We start from the raw sequence: 17490 nt of genomic DNA, 5'->3' as shown, positions 1-17490 counted from the left end.
AATTTGCAACTGTTTTCCTTGACAAAATCTGAAACAAAAGATTTCCAATACAATGTTACATTTAAAGCATTTTTCAAGTTGTTTGAATATGGATGCATTCTCCTCAAGGGAAGAATGTTTTTGCACCTTTATCTGTTAATACATTCTATATGAATAAAATAGGTGAAGCAAAAGTTATTATTGTTCAACAGTAGAAGGTTAATTTAGAGTAAGTTTAAGATAGAGGAGCTGCCTAATATGAAATACATAAACTGATATAATTAAGACATATTTGTGTTCTGGACAAAAAGGGTACAAGAGTATTCACCTGAGATAAAGCTAGTATTTGAAAATTTCTAAGTAGCAATGAGTTTCACTTGAGGAAAACTACTTGAAGCTTTAAAATATACATTTTACTATTATACAATATATGCAGTATAAGTAATTAAAATTGATGCTTACATAAAAGTCCTAAAAAAACCCCCACCAAATCCACAGTGTATCAATAATTTTAGTTACAAAACTTATGCTGCTTCATAACTTTTAAAAATTATAATTATTATGAATTTTAAACTCATTCTTCCAAAACTGATCTTTTGAGTACAATCTTTAAGAAGCAATAAACTAAAGCATAAGAATTAGCTTATTACAATTTAAATATATACATATTCACCAATTTAGAAAATAATCAAGCTTTGGAAAAAAATTTACAAAATTGATTATAATTGCTCACACTGCTTAGAATAATGAACTATTCTAATCAGTTTTTCCTAAATGAAAAGAGTTGCTTCCTGAATGTATAAAGAAAAAAAATTAGTATTGAACTTCTAATTTAACAGCAATTTAGAACTGCCAAAAAGATGCATTTTATAAGGATTTTAAATACCCTTTCTGTTATCAACTTAGGTTGATCAGCATCTTTTCTTCACTCTGAATCCTTCAAAAAGGGAAACTTAAAACAGGAAAAAGGCATATATAAAACCAGTAAACACTGACCTCCTGAGGCTCCTACAACAAAAGTATTCAAGTAGAAAATCTATACCGTTACTTAGCAGCGGCTATTTTTGTAGTTTAGCACACTAACAGCACTTTATTCAGTGTGTAAGGAGCAAATGAAGCTGTGCTTTTAGCATGCCAAGAGGCAGAAACACTGGAATGTAACAAACTCACAATTCTACCAATATAAACATTCAGTCAACATTCAAAAACTGTCAAGACTTTACCACAAGAATTAAAATGCTTTTTATATATCCCATGATGCAATAATTGAATTATAACTGTTAATGCTGATTCAGAACTTTTCTTGCCTCAGATTAAACCCTAAATGGCTTCTGCAAATCTCTGCACTATATTATGCATTAGGAATATGGTTTATTTGCTTTAAAATATACCACAAGAGAACTTACTGATACAACAGACAATTTTGTCAGTACTGTTTATTTCTGCCGTATTTTACTTGCTGTTATACCAGATCAGTTCACATCTGTACAAATACCTATTAAAATACTATGCATAAAAGTGGCATCCTAAGCTAATCTAAGGTGAAGTGGTTTTATTTGGTTAAAGGGCCTTTCTGAAATTTAAAAAGTTTAGTTAAACCCAGATTCTAGCTGTAATGCTACAGTATTATTTGGGTAGGTTTTCTATTCTACAATTTGTTTTATTGTCATTTCTCTGAAACTGTTCTCTAATATTTAAACACACTCAAAATTATAGCCAATTTGTGTCTAAAATAATATCCTACTCATTTTTTTCTTCTTCCAGAATTTGGTTTCAAAGTGGTTTTAGTGACTAAAACCATTACTAATTTTCTTCAGGGCTATTAGTTAAGAAAAAATTTTGTATTTGCTACCAAAGCAATGTAATTTGAAAGGAAGTTATCACATGCAATTTTGACCAAATTGAATAAATACTATATTATTAGCATTACTGAATGTACTTTATACAGTACATGTTCAAACTATTCTTCAGGCATAATCCATTCATATTTGCAAAGCCACAAAAACCAAAAAAGGATGGGGTGAAGAACGGGACACATTTAAAATGTGCATGCATAAAAAAAACCCCAAAACTCTCTAAACAGCATTTATAAGTCCACACTCACACAGCTCAAACTTCAGTGCAATGGCTAAATCATTTAACACTCAAAGAACAGAACCATGCAAAGAGCAGCAAGTTCTTAAAAGACAAAAACCACACAAAAACTGCACAGACAAAACCCCAAAACCCCCACAAACAAACCACATAACACCAAAAAACCCATCCCAAACTGTTTTCCAATATCCAATTTTGCAATGTAAAGGTGTGAAAAGAAATCTATAAAAAGGCTGTTACAGCTTAGTTTTATTTTGCAGGTTAATTATGCAGCACTTGAAAAATGGAAAGGTGCGGTTTCACCTCTGACCAGCACAGTTAAGTCTCTCCATTTTCCTTTATCATCATGGGATATTCTTTAAGCAATCTAAATTATAATAAAGACTTGCCATTTTCAGATGAACACAAGATCAAGTGTACCAGTTAGGATTTCACATTTACAGTACCTAAGAAAATACACATGGAAAGAAAAGTAAAGGATTAACTTAACAAAGATTTATTCACAGGAATACATGTAAGTAGAGAAAAAAAAGAAAAAAAAACATCAACAGAAAAGCTAAACAAATGAAATGAAGAGGATCCAAACCAACTTTCACTCTTTAGCTTTAAACTTGCACCCTTGTGCATTTAATTACATCACAAAGGGCCACCAACATGTGCCAATACATTGTAGATGCCCTGCATTACATCCACTAACTTAAACATCTCTAAGATCATGCTGTGAACAAAAGTAAAGCATAAAAGGTAATACATTGAGTGGGAATAAAAGCAAATATAGTAATCGTCAACAACTTCTACAATTGTCTTTACGTCCCAACTAACATTTATGCAGCCTTTAACGGGTCTTACCATGTAACTCATTTTTAGAGATTCTGCTAAAAATCACTAGCATATAACCATGCAGAAAGCACATCACACTGACAGCACAGAGGCTAATATTTTGCACAGTTATATCAGCTTTTCACATTGTGCAGGTTACACACAATATGATATGAATATTAATCTTAAGAGATCCTAAAAAGGTATTTCAAGGCCTAATTTTGAACTACAGAACTTTATAACTATATTCTTAAAAAAAAAGATCCACAAAATCTCAGCAAAAGAATTTTAAATGCAGGGCTATATTGAATTGGTAAACTGCAACATAAGACTGGGGCAATATAGGTAAATGAATACCAATTTCACTCTATGTGATGCAAGCGTGCTACTTTCCCACTAATTTAAATTACTTCTGATCACTATGAGCCAGAATGCATGCCCGGACCTTAAACTGCATGTTAAGAATAATGCCTTACTCTAGAAATTAAATCTAATTAAGTACAATAACCAAATGATGATACTTTAATTTTTTTTAAATGCAAAAATTAAGATGTCAATCTTTCCTTTGGTGTGTCCCTCCCTTACCCCAAAAATGAAAGGAGTGACTCATTTGGCAGCTTGCAGGTTACTTCATTTCATCCAGATTAACCTCTTTTAATTTACGACAGGGTTTCTATACCGTATACTGCAAGTGCCTGCTCCTAATACTGATACAAGCTGCATTTTAATTTGTTTAGTTATTCATTAACATGCAAATTATCTAGGAATCCCATTAAGCAGGATGAAACAATGTAGAAAATCCTTACTTTTAAAAGAAAAACATAAAAGAAAAAAGAAAGCCTTTTACTGCTTGTGACCTCCATTTGTAGGTTTCTTTTATTGTGCGTAAAATAGTTTTCCTCTTTATGTATCCCTATAGTTGAATTATATGGTTCTTATTTTGGTACAATTCCCCACAACAGTTCAGAATGTGCTGTTTTGTTAATAACTTTTTTTCTTCTTCACATCCAGTGCAGAGTTGTAATAGGAGATTATTTCCACCCACAAAGGCTCCAGATGTTAAAACATTTCCCAACATCGACTTAATACAGTGACAGCAACACCTCCCTCCCACCCCTCCCAGTAGGGTTGGGACTGTACTGTATTCCCTACTGGTTCACCCTTCCCCCCAGTAAAGGGTAACGATTTCCCTGGGTGCAGAGGCTCCCTCATAGTCTCCCAGACTGAAGGACCTGTAAAAGAAAAGACAGAGGTATAGTTAAATCTTACCTTGAACCTTAACTGACAGATCAGTGCATAAACAAAGAGCTTTTTGCCTTTTTTAAGTGGTAGGTGCCAACCTTTAACGTAAAACCAAATTTCTGCCTAGATTTTCCCTTTTAAGTTTGCTTAAGAAAAGAGCCCATTTATACCAGATAAATTAATGAAACAACACCGTATACTTTAAAGCTACACTGACAATTCCACTACTGTGACTAAGCTTAAAGATAAAAGCAGTCCTATACATTCTAACAAGCTTTTACGTTTTTAGTACAAGATTATGAGGTAGTTTGAGAAAGAATATTAAACATACCTTCTACTAACATAACATTTTCACTTTTAGGTGGATTAAACAAGATAGTTTGTACTGAGGATACACTATGGCTGAGACTAATTGACAATTTAACCTCTTTGGATTCCTCTCCATTAGGATGATTACCCCACTAATTTCAGAACTAAAATTCCATAATTTATAAATATATAATGTTTGAAATTGGTTTATTTTTAATCCATTGTTCAGATCAAAAATGTAAATCAAACTATTTCTTATGTCACTGTCTGACAAATCCTAGGCTGGCTTTTTAAACAGATTTGCATGATTCACTCACATAATTTCAGCACAAAAATCCTAGAGCAAGTATCAAATTTATATAAAGACTGAATGAATGAACTTAATTTGCTCCCTTTTTCTGGGTAGTATAATAATCTCTTCACAGTATCACACTACATGTGAAAACTTTGATTTATACATTGTGCACAAAGAGCATACAAAGCAAGGTGGTATAAGAATACAAGTATTCTAGAATGCACAGTCACAGTTCTTTTCTGAAGTTGAATCATTCTCCAGCCAGAACTATAACAATTGTGAATTGGTGCATAAAGTGGAACATGGCAATATTAAACACATCAGCACCCACAAAACATAAAGCTCTATAGCCAGGAGAGTTACAGATTATATACAGCACCAGGCCTACTGACACCTGACAGGATGCATTTTTCTCAGAGGGAAAAGGGGTTTTGCACAGGAGCTAGTTGGGCTCCTTGATAGAGCTTTAAACTACATTGGAAGGGGGAAAGGGACAAAACCAGGCTTGCCAGTGATAAGCAATGGAATGGCATGCCAAAATTTGAGGGACTAAATGCTGGTGGCATCCTTCAATCAGCTCCACAAGGTGTTGGCTACAATGAACCACACTTGAAATGTTTCTATAGCAACACGTGCAACTTGAGGAACAAGCAAGAGGAGCTCAAAGCCTTGGTCTAGTCCCTGAGATATGGCATCATGTCCTAGTTTTGGCCAGGACAGGGTTAATTTTTTACAGTAGCTGGGAGGGGCACATGGCCAGACCCTAATGCTATTTGATACCATTTCAAGTCACTTGCAAGGGGCAGGAGTAAGGGACTCACTCTCTCTCCTTTCAAGTCAGGGAGAAAGTATGGTGGGTGAAAAGGTCCAGTACTGGTTTACTTTTCATGTAAATTGTTTCTTTGTCTTATACCTTTTGTTATTAATATTGTTGCTGTTACTGTTCGTTTTCATATCTCATTGCTGTTTCCAGTAAATTGTGCTTATCTCAACCTGTGGTTGTGTGGTTAAGGAGAGTCTCCATGGGGGCACTGAACTGGGGAGTACTATTCCTAAACCATGACACATTGGCATAAGCAAAACCTGGTGGGATGAGTCCTGTGACTGGAGTGCCATGTTGGATGGTTACAGGCTCTTTAGGAGAGATAGGCAGGGAAGGCCAGGTGGGGTGTGGCATTGTATGTAATGGAAGGGCTGGAGTGTATGGAGCTTGCAGGTGTGTCTGGGATTGCCCTGACCCAGGTGTAGGACCTTACACTTTCTTGAACTTCATGAGGTTTGCATTGGCCCACCTGTTAAGAGTCCGGATTTGTATCTCACTGAGTTGTTTGATTGATGGGTAGAATCAACCATCTTGTCTGTGTGTGTGTGTCAGGGGAGGGGCCATGGTTGGGCCTGCAGCCTCATGGCAGTAAGGCACATGGTAAGGCCTGCAGCCAATATGGCTGAATCTATGGAGCGCACATGGCATGTGAGCCACATGGCTGGGCTGTCAATCAAGGAAGGCCTGCCAGGTAGCCCACCCACACCACAACCCCCGGAGCCTCTGATTGGCTACAGCACCCCTCACTTAGGCTAGGAGGACACTGAATGGTCAGTGAACTGCCTGGAGGGAGTGGCCATGGTAGCCAAACTCTATAAACAGAGACACACAAGGTCTCTATCTTGCCTGCTCTCCTGGAACCTGCCAACATGTGACCTCTTGGTGATAACTATATTTTTCTTTCCTCTTTCTCTCTTTATTCTTTCTTCTCTTAATCTCTCTTATCTTCCTTTACTCTTTTTTTCCTCTTGTGGGTAACTTAAAACCTATTGAGTGGTATTTCACTTAAGTTGTGGGTTGGTGTTTGCTGGGTGCAAAGAAAGTTCCCTACTCCACAGAAATGCCTGCTGGCTTGTAAAACCCTTGCGGGGGTATAGAGGCACGTGGACAATGAGCCGTTGACCACAACTTTTTGTGTGCAGCCATCCAGGCAGTTCTTTATCCAGAATGGTCCATCCATCAAATCCATGTCTCTCCAATTTGGAGACAAGGATGTCGTGCAGGACAGTGGCAAACACTTTGCATAAGTCCAGGCAGATGGTGTCAGTTGCTTTGCCCCCATCCACCAATGCAGTAGCATTACTTTGGGAATTAATGAAAAACACATGAAGGACAACATAGTCAACGGTCACAGCCAACATGGCTTCAAGAGCAGAAAGTCCTGCTTGTCAAACTTAATTTCCTTTTATTACAAGGTAATCCACCTAGTTAACCAAGGGAAGACAGTTTGGGATTTCAGTAAGGCTTTCAATACTGTCTCTCACAGGATCCTTCTGGACAAAATGTCCAGCACACAGCTAGATAAACAGGTCGTGTGATGGGTGAGCAACTGGCTCACGGGTTGGGCACAAAGAGTAATAGTGAATGGGCTATCATTAGGCTGGCAAGCGGTCACTAGTGGGGTTCCACAGGGTTCCCTCTTAGGCCCATTTCTCTTCAACATCTTCATAAATAACTTGGACGCAGGACTCAAAGGGATGCTAAGCAACTTTGCAGACGATACAAAGCTGGGAGGAGCTGTTGACTCCCTCGATGGCAGGGAGGTCCTTCAGAGAGACCTTGACAAATGAGAGGGCTGGGCAATCACCAACCTTATGGAGTTTAACAAAGACAAGTGCCAGACTCTGCACCTGGGACAGGGCAACCCTGGATGTACGTACAGACTGGGGAATGAGAGGCTGAAGAGCAACACCGTGGAAAGGGGTCTGAGGGTCCCCATCAATGGAAAGTTGAATATGAGTCAGCAGTGTGCCCTGGCAGCCAGGACGGCCAACCGTGTCCTGGGCAAAGCATCACCAGCCCATCAAGGGAAGTGATTGTCCTGCTCTATTCTGCACTGGTGCGGCCTCATCGTGAGTACTGTGTGCAGTTTTGGGTGCCACAATATAAGAAAGATATTAAGCTATTAGAGTCCAAAGGAGGGCAATGAAGATGATGAAGGACCTAGAGGGGAAGCTGTATGAGAGCAGCTCATTCAGCCTCCTCATGAGGGGAAGCAAAGGGGCAGGCTCCAATCTCTTCTCTCTGGTGACCAGTGATAGGATCCAAGGTAATGGCAGGAAGCTGTGTCAGGGGAGGTTTAAGTTGGATATTAGGAAAAAGATTCTTCCCCCAGAGGGTGGTCAGGCACTGGAAAAGGCTCCTCAGAGAAGTGGTCACAGCACCAAGCCTGACAGAGTTCAAGAAGTGTTTGGACAATGCTCTCAGGCACATGGTGGGATTCCTGGGGTGGTCCTGTGCAGGGCCAGGAGTTGGACTCAATGATCCTTGTGGGTCCCTTCCAACTCAGCATATTCTATCATTCTATGATTGCATAACATTTTTTATTCAATGCAAAGGTCATATAGTATGTGGTTATGAATGTATTTAACTTCTCATGGCTAAAGTGTCTTAACAAATTTGCTTTCCTATCCTAGGCAAATATGCCTGGCGTAGACCACATCTGTCATCTACTAATACATAAGACATAAGGGAACCTGTAACTTTAGTATGATGGCTTGAGGATTATAATAATCATTTTGCTTATTAAACCTAAAAAAGCACTTTGTTACACCTACATTTCCAACCTTATCTTGATACATTACTGTGTGTAGAGAAAGATAGTGGTTCCAACATATCTGAAAAATTTTAGCCTAGTGAATTAATTATGTTGCATATAATGTAAACAGTGAGGAAGACTTATACAGCTCTGTTTAGCAAGGAAGATTAGTGTGCTTACCTCTAATTATGGGACTGCAGCTAAAGTGCATAAGGTTAAACTCCATAGTAAGCTGCAAGGCGCTCCTTTAAGGGAAGAGGAAACTGGTCAGAGAAACGCCTCCAATTCTCATCCCCAACTTGATTTTTAAATCCATGAAGAATCTACAAATGAGACGGGAGAGAGAAATCAAGATAATCATTAAACAGCAGATACATGATCATTATTTACTAGCAGCATATGCAGTAATCCACAAATTGCTGGATTGTGCATCTGTCCATTTGAATTCCTCAGTTTAATATTTAAATGTTACTAAGAAAAAAAGGAAGTCCAGGGGAACTTCCTAGCCTGCTTCAGCCTTTGAACTAATACCCATTGCTGGTCCTCCATGTGAGTGGTGATGCAGTCACAACACAGAGTCCAAGGGTGATCAAAAGAGACCTTAAGTCTTTGGGACAATTGGTGAGGGAAGCAGGAGCACAAGTTATTTTTTCCTCTGTTCTTCCAGTTGAAGGCAGTGACATTGGAAGAAACAGATGGACCCAGTCTGTACATGGCTCTGTGGCTGCTGTCACCACCAAAATTTTGGTTTCTTTAATAATGGGATGGCCTACATGGCACCAGGCTTGATGGATTCAGACAGGATTCCCCTCTGTCTTTGGTCAAGGGCTAGCAGGGCTTATTGATAGGGCTTTAAACTAGATATGACAGGGGAGGGGGATATCATCAGGTTTAAGGGTGATAAGGTAAGGGATGATATGCCATCTCACTCATACCAGTCAGATGCTAGAGCAAGCAAGAGATGCCCAGAGCCTAGAGGGGGATCAAACGTCAGCAGGACAGAACCTGAAGGGCAGCACCAAGGAATTCCAGCCACTCCAGACAGAAAGTCGGCTTCACTGGGGGCCCAACTTAAATGCCTCTATGCAAATGTACACAGCATGGGGAAAAAACAGGAGGAACTAGAGACATCCGCACACCTGCAGGGCTATGATCTTATTGGCATCACAGAGAAATGGTGGAATGATTCCTATGACTGGAGTGCTGGAATGGAAGGATACAGGTTCTTTAGGAAGAACAGGGTAGATGAGAAGGGGGTGTTGCCCTCTATGTCAATGACCAGCTGGAGTGCATGGAGCTCCACCTGGGATGCATGGAGCTCTGCCTGGGGATGGATGAGGAGGTGACTGAGAGCTTGTGGGTCAGGATTAAAGGGAGGGCAGGGACAGGTGACATTACAGTATGAGTCTGCTACAGGCCACTCAACCAGGAAGACCAAGCAGATGAGGCCGTCTACAGACAGATAAGAGCAGCCTCATGTTCACAAGCTCTGATCCTCATGGGTGACTTCAACCACCTCAACATCTGTTGGAGGGACAACACAGCAGGGCACAGGCAATCCAGGAGATTCCTGGAATGTGTTGATGACAACTTCTTTCTCCAAGTGATAGAGGAGCCCATGAGGAGAGGTGCTATGCTGGACCTTGTTCTTGCCAACAAGGAGGGACTGGTGGGAAACACGAAGCTCTAGAGCAGCCTGGGCTGCAGTGACCATGAAGCTCTGAAGTTCAAGGTCCTTGGGACATCAAGGAGGGTGCAAAACAAGCTCACTACCCTGGACTTCAGGAGATCTGACTTTGGCCTCTTCAGGGATCTGCTTGGTAGAGTGCCGTGGGATAGAACCCTGGATGGAAAAGGGGCCCAAGAGAGCTGGATGATATTCAAGGATGGTCTCCTCCAGGCTCAAGAGCAATTCATTGCTACAAAGAGGAAATCAGGGAAGAACACTTGTGTGGATGAAACAGGAGCTCCTGGACAAACTTAAACACAAACAGGTAGCTTACAGAGAGTAGAAACAGGGAAAGGTAGCCTGGGAGAAATACAGAGAGATTGTCTGAGCAGACAAGGATCAGATTAGGATAGCTAAAGCCCTGATAGAATTAAACCTGGCCAAAGACATCGAGGGTAACAAAGCAAGCTTCTTTAGGTACATCAGAGATAAAAGATCATCATCATGGCTAGGCTTCGCGAATGAAGATTTGGGAAGGGCTCTACCCACATTTGTTACAAGCGCGCTGGTGGCTAAAAAGGCCAATACGAGATAGACACGTCCGGTTGCAAAAGGCACAGCAGAAGGACTGCTTGGGTGGTATATTCTGCAAGACACGATTCTTTCTGCGTTGTCTATTCTCCTCAAGAGTGATCCTGCGTGCTTTCTCAAAAGCATCAGCAGCGTTATAGATAGTGTGTCTCCAGACCTCCTGATTGGAGGTCAGAGTAGACCAGTTATGTTGATCAATATGGCCAAGGCTGAGATGTTGTTTTAGGGAGTCCTTGTATCTTCTCTTCGGGGCTCCTCTCTTGCGGCAGCCGGTGGCAAGTTCACCATAAAGCAGGATCTTAGGGAGGCAGTAGTCCTTCATCCTTGAGACGTGTCCTGCCCAACGCAGCTGTGTTCTCAGCAACATGGCCTCAATACTTGTAACTGCTGCTTGTTCTAGAACAGATGTATTAGTCACATAATCTGACCAGTGGATGTTTAGGATTGTACGGAGGCAGCGTTGATGGATGCGTTCTAAGAGTCGCAGGTGGTGGCGGTAGATGACCCATGATTCGGATCCATATGAAAGAGTAGACAGCACAATGGCTCTGTAAACACTGATCTTTGTACTTTTCTTCAGGTGTTTATTTCGCCAAACTCTTTTATGTTTTCCAAAAGCACTATATGCCTTTGCTAACCTGTTGTCTATCTCTCTGTCAATCTTACCATCCGAGGAGATGAGGCTACCTAGGTAATTAAACTGCTGGACTGATTTGAGCTCTGATTCGCCAATGGTGATATGGGGATGATGGAAGACTTCCTGAGGTGCAGGTTGATAGAGAACTTCTGTCTTCTTTAAGCTGACTTCCAGTCCAAAAAGCTCAACAGCATCTGCAAAGCAGGATGTTAAATGCTGCAGAGCTGCTTCTGTGTGGGCGACAAGGGCGGCGTCATCAGCATAAAGCAGCTCCCGGACAAGATGGTTTAAGGTCTTAGTATGGGCCTTCAGTCACCTTAGGTTAAATAGGCTTCCATCAGTACGATATCGAATGTAGATACCATCCTGATCATCGAGGTCTGCCGTGGCCCTTTGGAGCATCATGCTGAAAAAGATTGTGAATAGGGCTGGTGCAAGAACACAGCCTTGTTTCACACCATTGGTTATTAGAAAGGGCTCAGAAAGTGCATCGCCATATCTGACTTGGCCGTGCTGATCCTCATGAAGTGAGATGATAATTTTAAGGAACTTGGGGGGAACATCCTAAATGTTCCAAAATCTGCCATAGACTTTTTCTGCTCACTGTATCGAAAGCCTTGGTGAGATCAACAAAGGTTACATAGAGACCTTTGTTCTGTTCCCTACACTTCTCTTGCAGTTGTCTGAGAACAAATACCATGTCTGTGGTACTCCTGTTAGCTCTGAAACCACATTGGCTTTTAGGTAGAATTCCTTCTGCTATAGCGGGTATTAGTCTGTTCAAAAGTATTCTTGCCAGGATTTTGCCAGCAATGGAGAGCAGAGTAATACCATGGTAATTTGAACAGTCTGATTTAATTCCTTTCTTCTTATACACGATGATGATGACTCCATCACGAAGTTCTGATGGTAGTTCGCCTAGTTCCCAACAGCGCACCACAAACTCGTGAAATTTAGCATGGAGTGCTTGGCCCCCATGTTTCCAGACTTCGGGTGGAATTCCATCAACCCCAGCTGCATTGCCGATTTTCACCTGCTGTATGGCCTTCAGAGTTTCTTCCAAAGTGGGGGCAATATCCAATTCATTCTTCACTGGCTGTTGTGTGATGGACTGAATTGCTGAGTCTTGAACTACACGGTTGGTACTGAAAAGAGTCTGAAAATGTTCAGACCATCGATTCAGAATGGAGGTTTTATCTGTCAGAAGCATTTGACCATCTGCACTGAGTAGAGGGCTTTAGACTTGGTATGTAGGCCCGTATGCTGTTTTCAGGGCCTCATAGAATCCTCTGTGATCACCCGTGTCTGCGCATAATTGAGTTTTTTCAGCTAGATTGATCCACCACTTGTTTTGGATCTCACGGAGTTTCTGTTGGAGCTTGCTGCATGCAAGATGAAAGGCTGCTTTTCTTACATGACAGGATGGCAGTGCAAGGTGTGCTTGGTGAGCAGATCTCTTCTTCCTCAACAATTCCTGGATCTCTTGATTGTTTTCATCAAACCAGTCCTTGTTCTTCTTGAAGGAGAACCCTATGGATTCTTCAGAGGACTGCAGGATGCTGTTTTTAATACAGTGCCAAAAGAAAAACTGTGGAAAACGTGGGTCCTCTCAGAAAGGATACAGGAGACCTGGTTACCCAGGACATGGAGAAGGCTGAGGTACTCAATGACTTTTTTGCCTCAGTCTTCACCAACAAGCATTCCAGCCACACTGCCCAAGTTGCAAAAGGTGGAAACAGGGATTGAGACTGAGTTCAAGACCATTTAAGGGAACCTGAAGGTGCACAAGTCCATTGGACCTGACGAGATACATCCATGGGTCCTGAGGGAATTGGCAGAGGAAGTGGCTAAGCCATTGTCCATCCTATTTGAGAAGTCATGGCAGTCCAGTGACGTTTCCAATGTCTGGAAAACGGGAAACATAAACCCCATTTTTTAAAAGGGGACTATGGAAGACCTACGGAACTACAGGCCGGTCAGTCTCACCTCGGTGCCAGGCAGGATCATGGAGCAGATCCTTCTGGAAACTATGTTAAGTCACATGGAAAATAAGGAGGTGATTGGAGACAGCCACCACGGCTTCACTAAAGGCAAATCATGCCTCACAAATTTGGTGGCCTTATATGATGAGGTTACAGCAGTGGTGGTTGAGATTAGATATAAGGAAGAAATTCTTTATTGTGAGGGTTGTGAGACACTGGAGCAGGTTGCCCAGAGAAGCTGTGGATGCCCCATCCCTGGAAGTGTTTAAGGCCAAGTTGGACAGGGCTTCGAGCAACCTGGTCTAGTGGAAGGTGTCTCTGTCCATGGCAGTGGGGTTGGAACTACATGATCTTTAAGGTCCCTTCCAACCCAAAACCATTCTATGCCTGGGTCAGGGCATTCCCAAGCACAAGTATAGGCTGGGCAGAGAATGGATCCAGACTAGCACTGGGGAGGACATGGGGGTGTTTGTGGATGAAAAGCTTGACATGACCCAGCAATGTGTGCTTGCAGCCCAGAAAGCAAACCGCATCCTGGGCTGCATCCAAAGAGGCATGGCCAGCAGGTCAAGGGAGGGGATTCTCCCCCTCTACTCCACTCTACTGAGACCCAACCTGAGTACTGTTCAGCTCTGGGGCCCTGTAGTGGGTTTCTGTGGCTGGGTTTTGGTAGCAGGGGGGGGGGCTACAGGGGTGGCTTCTGTTAGAAGCTGCTAGAAGCTTCCCCTGTCCCGTGGAGCCAATGCCAGCCGGCTCCAGGACAGACTTCCTGATGATGGCCAAGGCCAAGCCAATCAGGAGTAATATTAACGCCTCTGTGATAACATATTTAAGAAAAGAAGGCTGTTGTGCAGAAGAATTCCAACCAGGGAAGAGCGGAGTGAGAACGTGGGCATGACAAGGTAGACACCAAGGACAGTGCAGAAGGAGGGGGAGGAGCGCTCCAGGTGCCAGAGCAGAGGCCCCTGCAGCCCGTGGTGAAGACCATGGTGAAGCAGGCTGTTCCCCTGCAGCCCATGGAGGACCATCAGGGTGCAGAGACCCACCTGCAGCCCATGGAGGAGCCCATGCTGGAGCAGGTGGATGCTTGAAGGAGGGTGCGACCCTGTGGGAGGCCCAAGATGGAGCAGGTCCTGCCAGAGACCTGCAGTCCGTGGAGAGGGAAGCCCATGCTGGAGCAGGTTTTTCCCGGGCAGGACTTGTGGCCCCTGTGGGGGACCCACGTCGGTACAGCTTATCCATGAAGGACTGCACCCCATGAAGGAGTGACCCACGGGACAGCAGTTTGGGAAGAACTGCTGCCTGAGGGATGGACTCATGTTGGAGAGGTCCATCAAGGACTGTCTCCCGTGGGAGGGACCCCATGGGAGCAGGGGAAGAACTCCTCTCTCTGAGCAGCGGCAGAAACAACAACTGACCATAACCCCCATTCCCTGTCCCCCTGCACAGCTGAGAGGGAGGAGGGAGAACATAGAAGGAAGGAGGGGTGGGGGGAAGGTATTTTTAAGACTGTTTTATTTCTCACTCTTTGGCTCTTATCCTGTTAGTAATAAATTAAAGTACTATCCCCACTTTGAGTCTGTTTTGCTCGTGAAGGTAATCAGTAACTGACCTCGCCCAGTTCTTATCTCTACTCATGAATCCTTAGCTTTTTTTTTTTCTCTCTTCTCTCTCCTCTGTCCAGTTGCAGAGGGAGAGTGAGAGAGTGGCTTTAGTGGGTACCTGACATCTGGCCAGGGTCAACCCACTACAGGCCCACAACACAAAAAAGATGTTGACCTGTTGAAACAAGTCCAGAGGAAGCCACTAATCTGATCACTGGGCTGGAGCACCTCTGCTATGGAGACGTGCTGAGAGAGTTGGGGTTGTTCAGCCTGGAGAAATGAAGGCTCCAAGGAGACCTTATAGCACCTTCCAGTACCTAAAGGGGGCTTATAAGAGAACTGGAGAGGGACTTTTCACAAGGGCATTGAGTGATAGGACAAGGGGGAATGGTTTCAAACTGAAAGAGGGCAGGTTTAGATTAGATGCTGTGAGGGTGGTAAGACTGGAACAGGTTGCCCAGAGAGGTTGAGGACTCCCCATCCCTAGAGGTGTTCAAGGCCAGGTTGGATGGGGCATTTGAGCAACCTGGTCTAGTGGAAGGTGTGCCTGCCCATGGCAGGGGGGTTGGAACTACAAAAAAAACCAAAAACATTTCAGTTAAGGGTGACATATACAATATAGCTACCCACACAGATTAGCATAAAAAATATAAATATATCTTCTATATAAATATGCATGTGTGTGTATGTAGTTTTAATGACTATGGTGACAACCTAGAGTTAGGCTAAACATTATGTCAATTGACACAGTTTATATGTTAAGATTACTGTGTTCACATTTATTTTTTTAAACATGTAATATGTTCTGGGAGGAAAGATGAGCCAGAACCACTGCCAGCATTTGACAGAACAAATGCCTATAAATTTCTTGCAAAAACGAAAGCATCCTGTGAGAGCTGTGTTTTTTCCATGGAACCTGTAGACAACTATTACTAAAAAGGAAGCTATTAAAATCTTTTGTGTTTTGAAAGAACAGAGCTCCACAGCATAAGATGGGAAGACGGGAAAAAAATAATCAAATCCAGGTTTCAGCCTGGACCCTCCAATGTAATAAATTAACTGAAAGCTACAAAAATTGAATGATACTGTCAAAAACATCTTAGTATTTTAGCTCGAAAACAGCAGGTTAAAAGGCAAACATACAAAGGAATAAAAGCAGATTAAATGGCTCCTCCTAATAGAAAATAGTCTAGAGTCTCTAAAGTTTTGGTTTGTTTTTCTTTTTTAAACTCAAGGATACTTAATTGTGGAACAGTCTGTCATGAAAACATCCTCACAAAAAAGGCAATGCCAAAGTTAAAGCTCATGGTACTGAGCTCAACACAATTTTCTAAGCAGAGCTGTTCTTAAACAGCATGAAGCAATAATAACATTACAGTGTCACGAGTTAATTTATTGCTTTTCTCCCTGAAAGGGACATTCCACAGGCAGAGTCACCTCTTTCCTAACCAAAAGAGTCTGATTAGCCAGCTGCCAAGAAACTACCAAAAAAATCTAAGAATGTTCAGGTACAACAAAAGGAACACTTTAAAAAAATCTTACAGGACAGTTTTAGCAAGTGAGCTTCAGCTACAGTCTTCAGATATCTTGCTTTTATAAATCATGATACAGTTCTTTGGGTATGTATTGGATCTCAACACTGGGAGCTCATGTACCTGTGCTCTTGGAAGGGGTATTTTCTCTCTTAGCTCTAGTGCTCCAAAACCAACAAACAAACCAACCAACCCAACTACCCCAAAACCCAAACACTGGACAATGCACTAGCAAAAAAAAGGCCTCGTGGGACTACAAATTTTTTTTCCCATTATTTCTAAAAGGCATAATTATTGTTGGAAAATATGTAACTGGACTACAGTAATCATGTATTCAACTAGCATAAAAACTCACTCCGATAAGGAAATAATCTAAAAAATTTGTATGTCATCACTTGAAGAAAGCTTTGTCTCTGTCCTTGCATGGCAAAAAGCACAAAAAATACACTTAAGAAAGCAAGGATGTCCTTATGCCAAGTAACCAAGAAACAGTGTCTAGTTAGAATGCATTAGATCCCATGTGGATATCCTGGAAAGAATCTGAAAAAGAGGAGCGTAGCTTATTGAAGCAAGTATTGAATGCTGAAGGACCAGGACAGTAACATGTACTGAAACTGCTTTGGACAACCACCACAGACAGCATCCTGGACTTTCTTTTAAGCTTGTATTTCTTGTTTTTTTCTGCCGATGCCAGAATACTCACAGTCATGCATTTCCTGACACTGATGTTCCTTCAAAGCCTCTCAGATAATTGTTCTCCTGACTAGGACAGCGAGATTTTTGTCTTTGCTCCTCAAGATGGGATTCAAATGTTCTAGTCCATTCTGATGTGCACACCTGGCATTACTTGAAGAGGAAGTGCCAATACTGACCCATGATCCATGTATGTACTTAGAAATATGCTCCATTCTAGCTTTAAGAGCACTGTCAACTTTTGACATACATCCTTCCTAAAACCAGAGATTTCACTTTACAACATATGAGGAAAACCACACTACTGAACAGTAACAGCTGTAACTGAAATAAGTTTATTTTATTCTGGTTTTTAACTGAAGACACTAGTGTCAAAACACAATATATTACTTTCTGTGTGTGTGTGTTTTTTTTAATTTTACACAAGACAAACAGTCTTTTTGCTTAAATTATATTGACACTT

General features: G+C 41.9%; 1 protein-coding gene across 1 annotated transcript in view; it reads right to left on the bottom strand.

The window, feature by feature from the left end:
* Positions 1-4036: 4036 nt before the first annotated feature.
* The window catches only part of LOC113981708 (transportin-1-like), an 87294-nt gene continuing 73840 nt past the window's right edge, over positions 4037-17490 (bottom strand). The window contains exons 23-24 of the mRNA XM_027709263.1: positions 8500-8642; positions 4037-4124 (exon numbers count right to left, since the gene is read on the bottom strand). Coding sequence (XP_027565064.1) covers positions 8535-8642 — 108 coding nt within the window. The 3' untranslated portion in view covers positions 4037-4124; positions 8500-8534. The remainder of the gene's footprint in view (positions 4125-8499; positions 8643-17490) is intronic.

This window comes from Neopelma chrysocephalum, unplaced genomic scaffold (assembly GCF_003984885.1).
Source record: "Neopelma chrysocephalum unplaced genomic scaffold, ASM398488v2 Primary Assembly neopelma1_96714, whole genome shotgun sequence".
Classification (NCBI taxonomy): Eukaryota; Metazoa; Chordata; class Aves; order Passeriformes; family Pipridae; genus Neopelma; species Neopelma chrysocephalum.
Note: the sequence above shows the minus strand (reverse complement) of the source record. Positions and strands in the feature narration are given on the sequence as shown.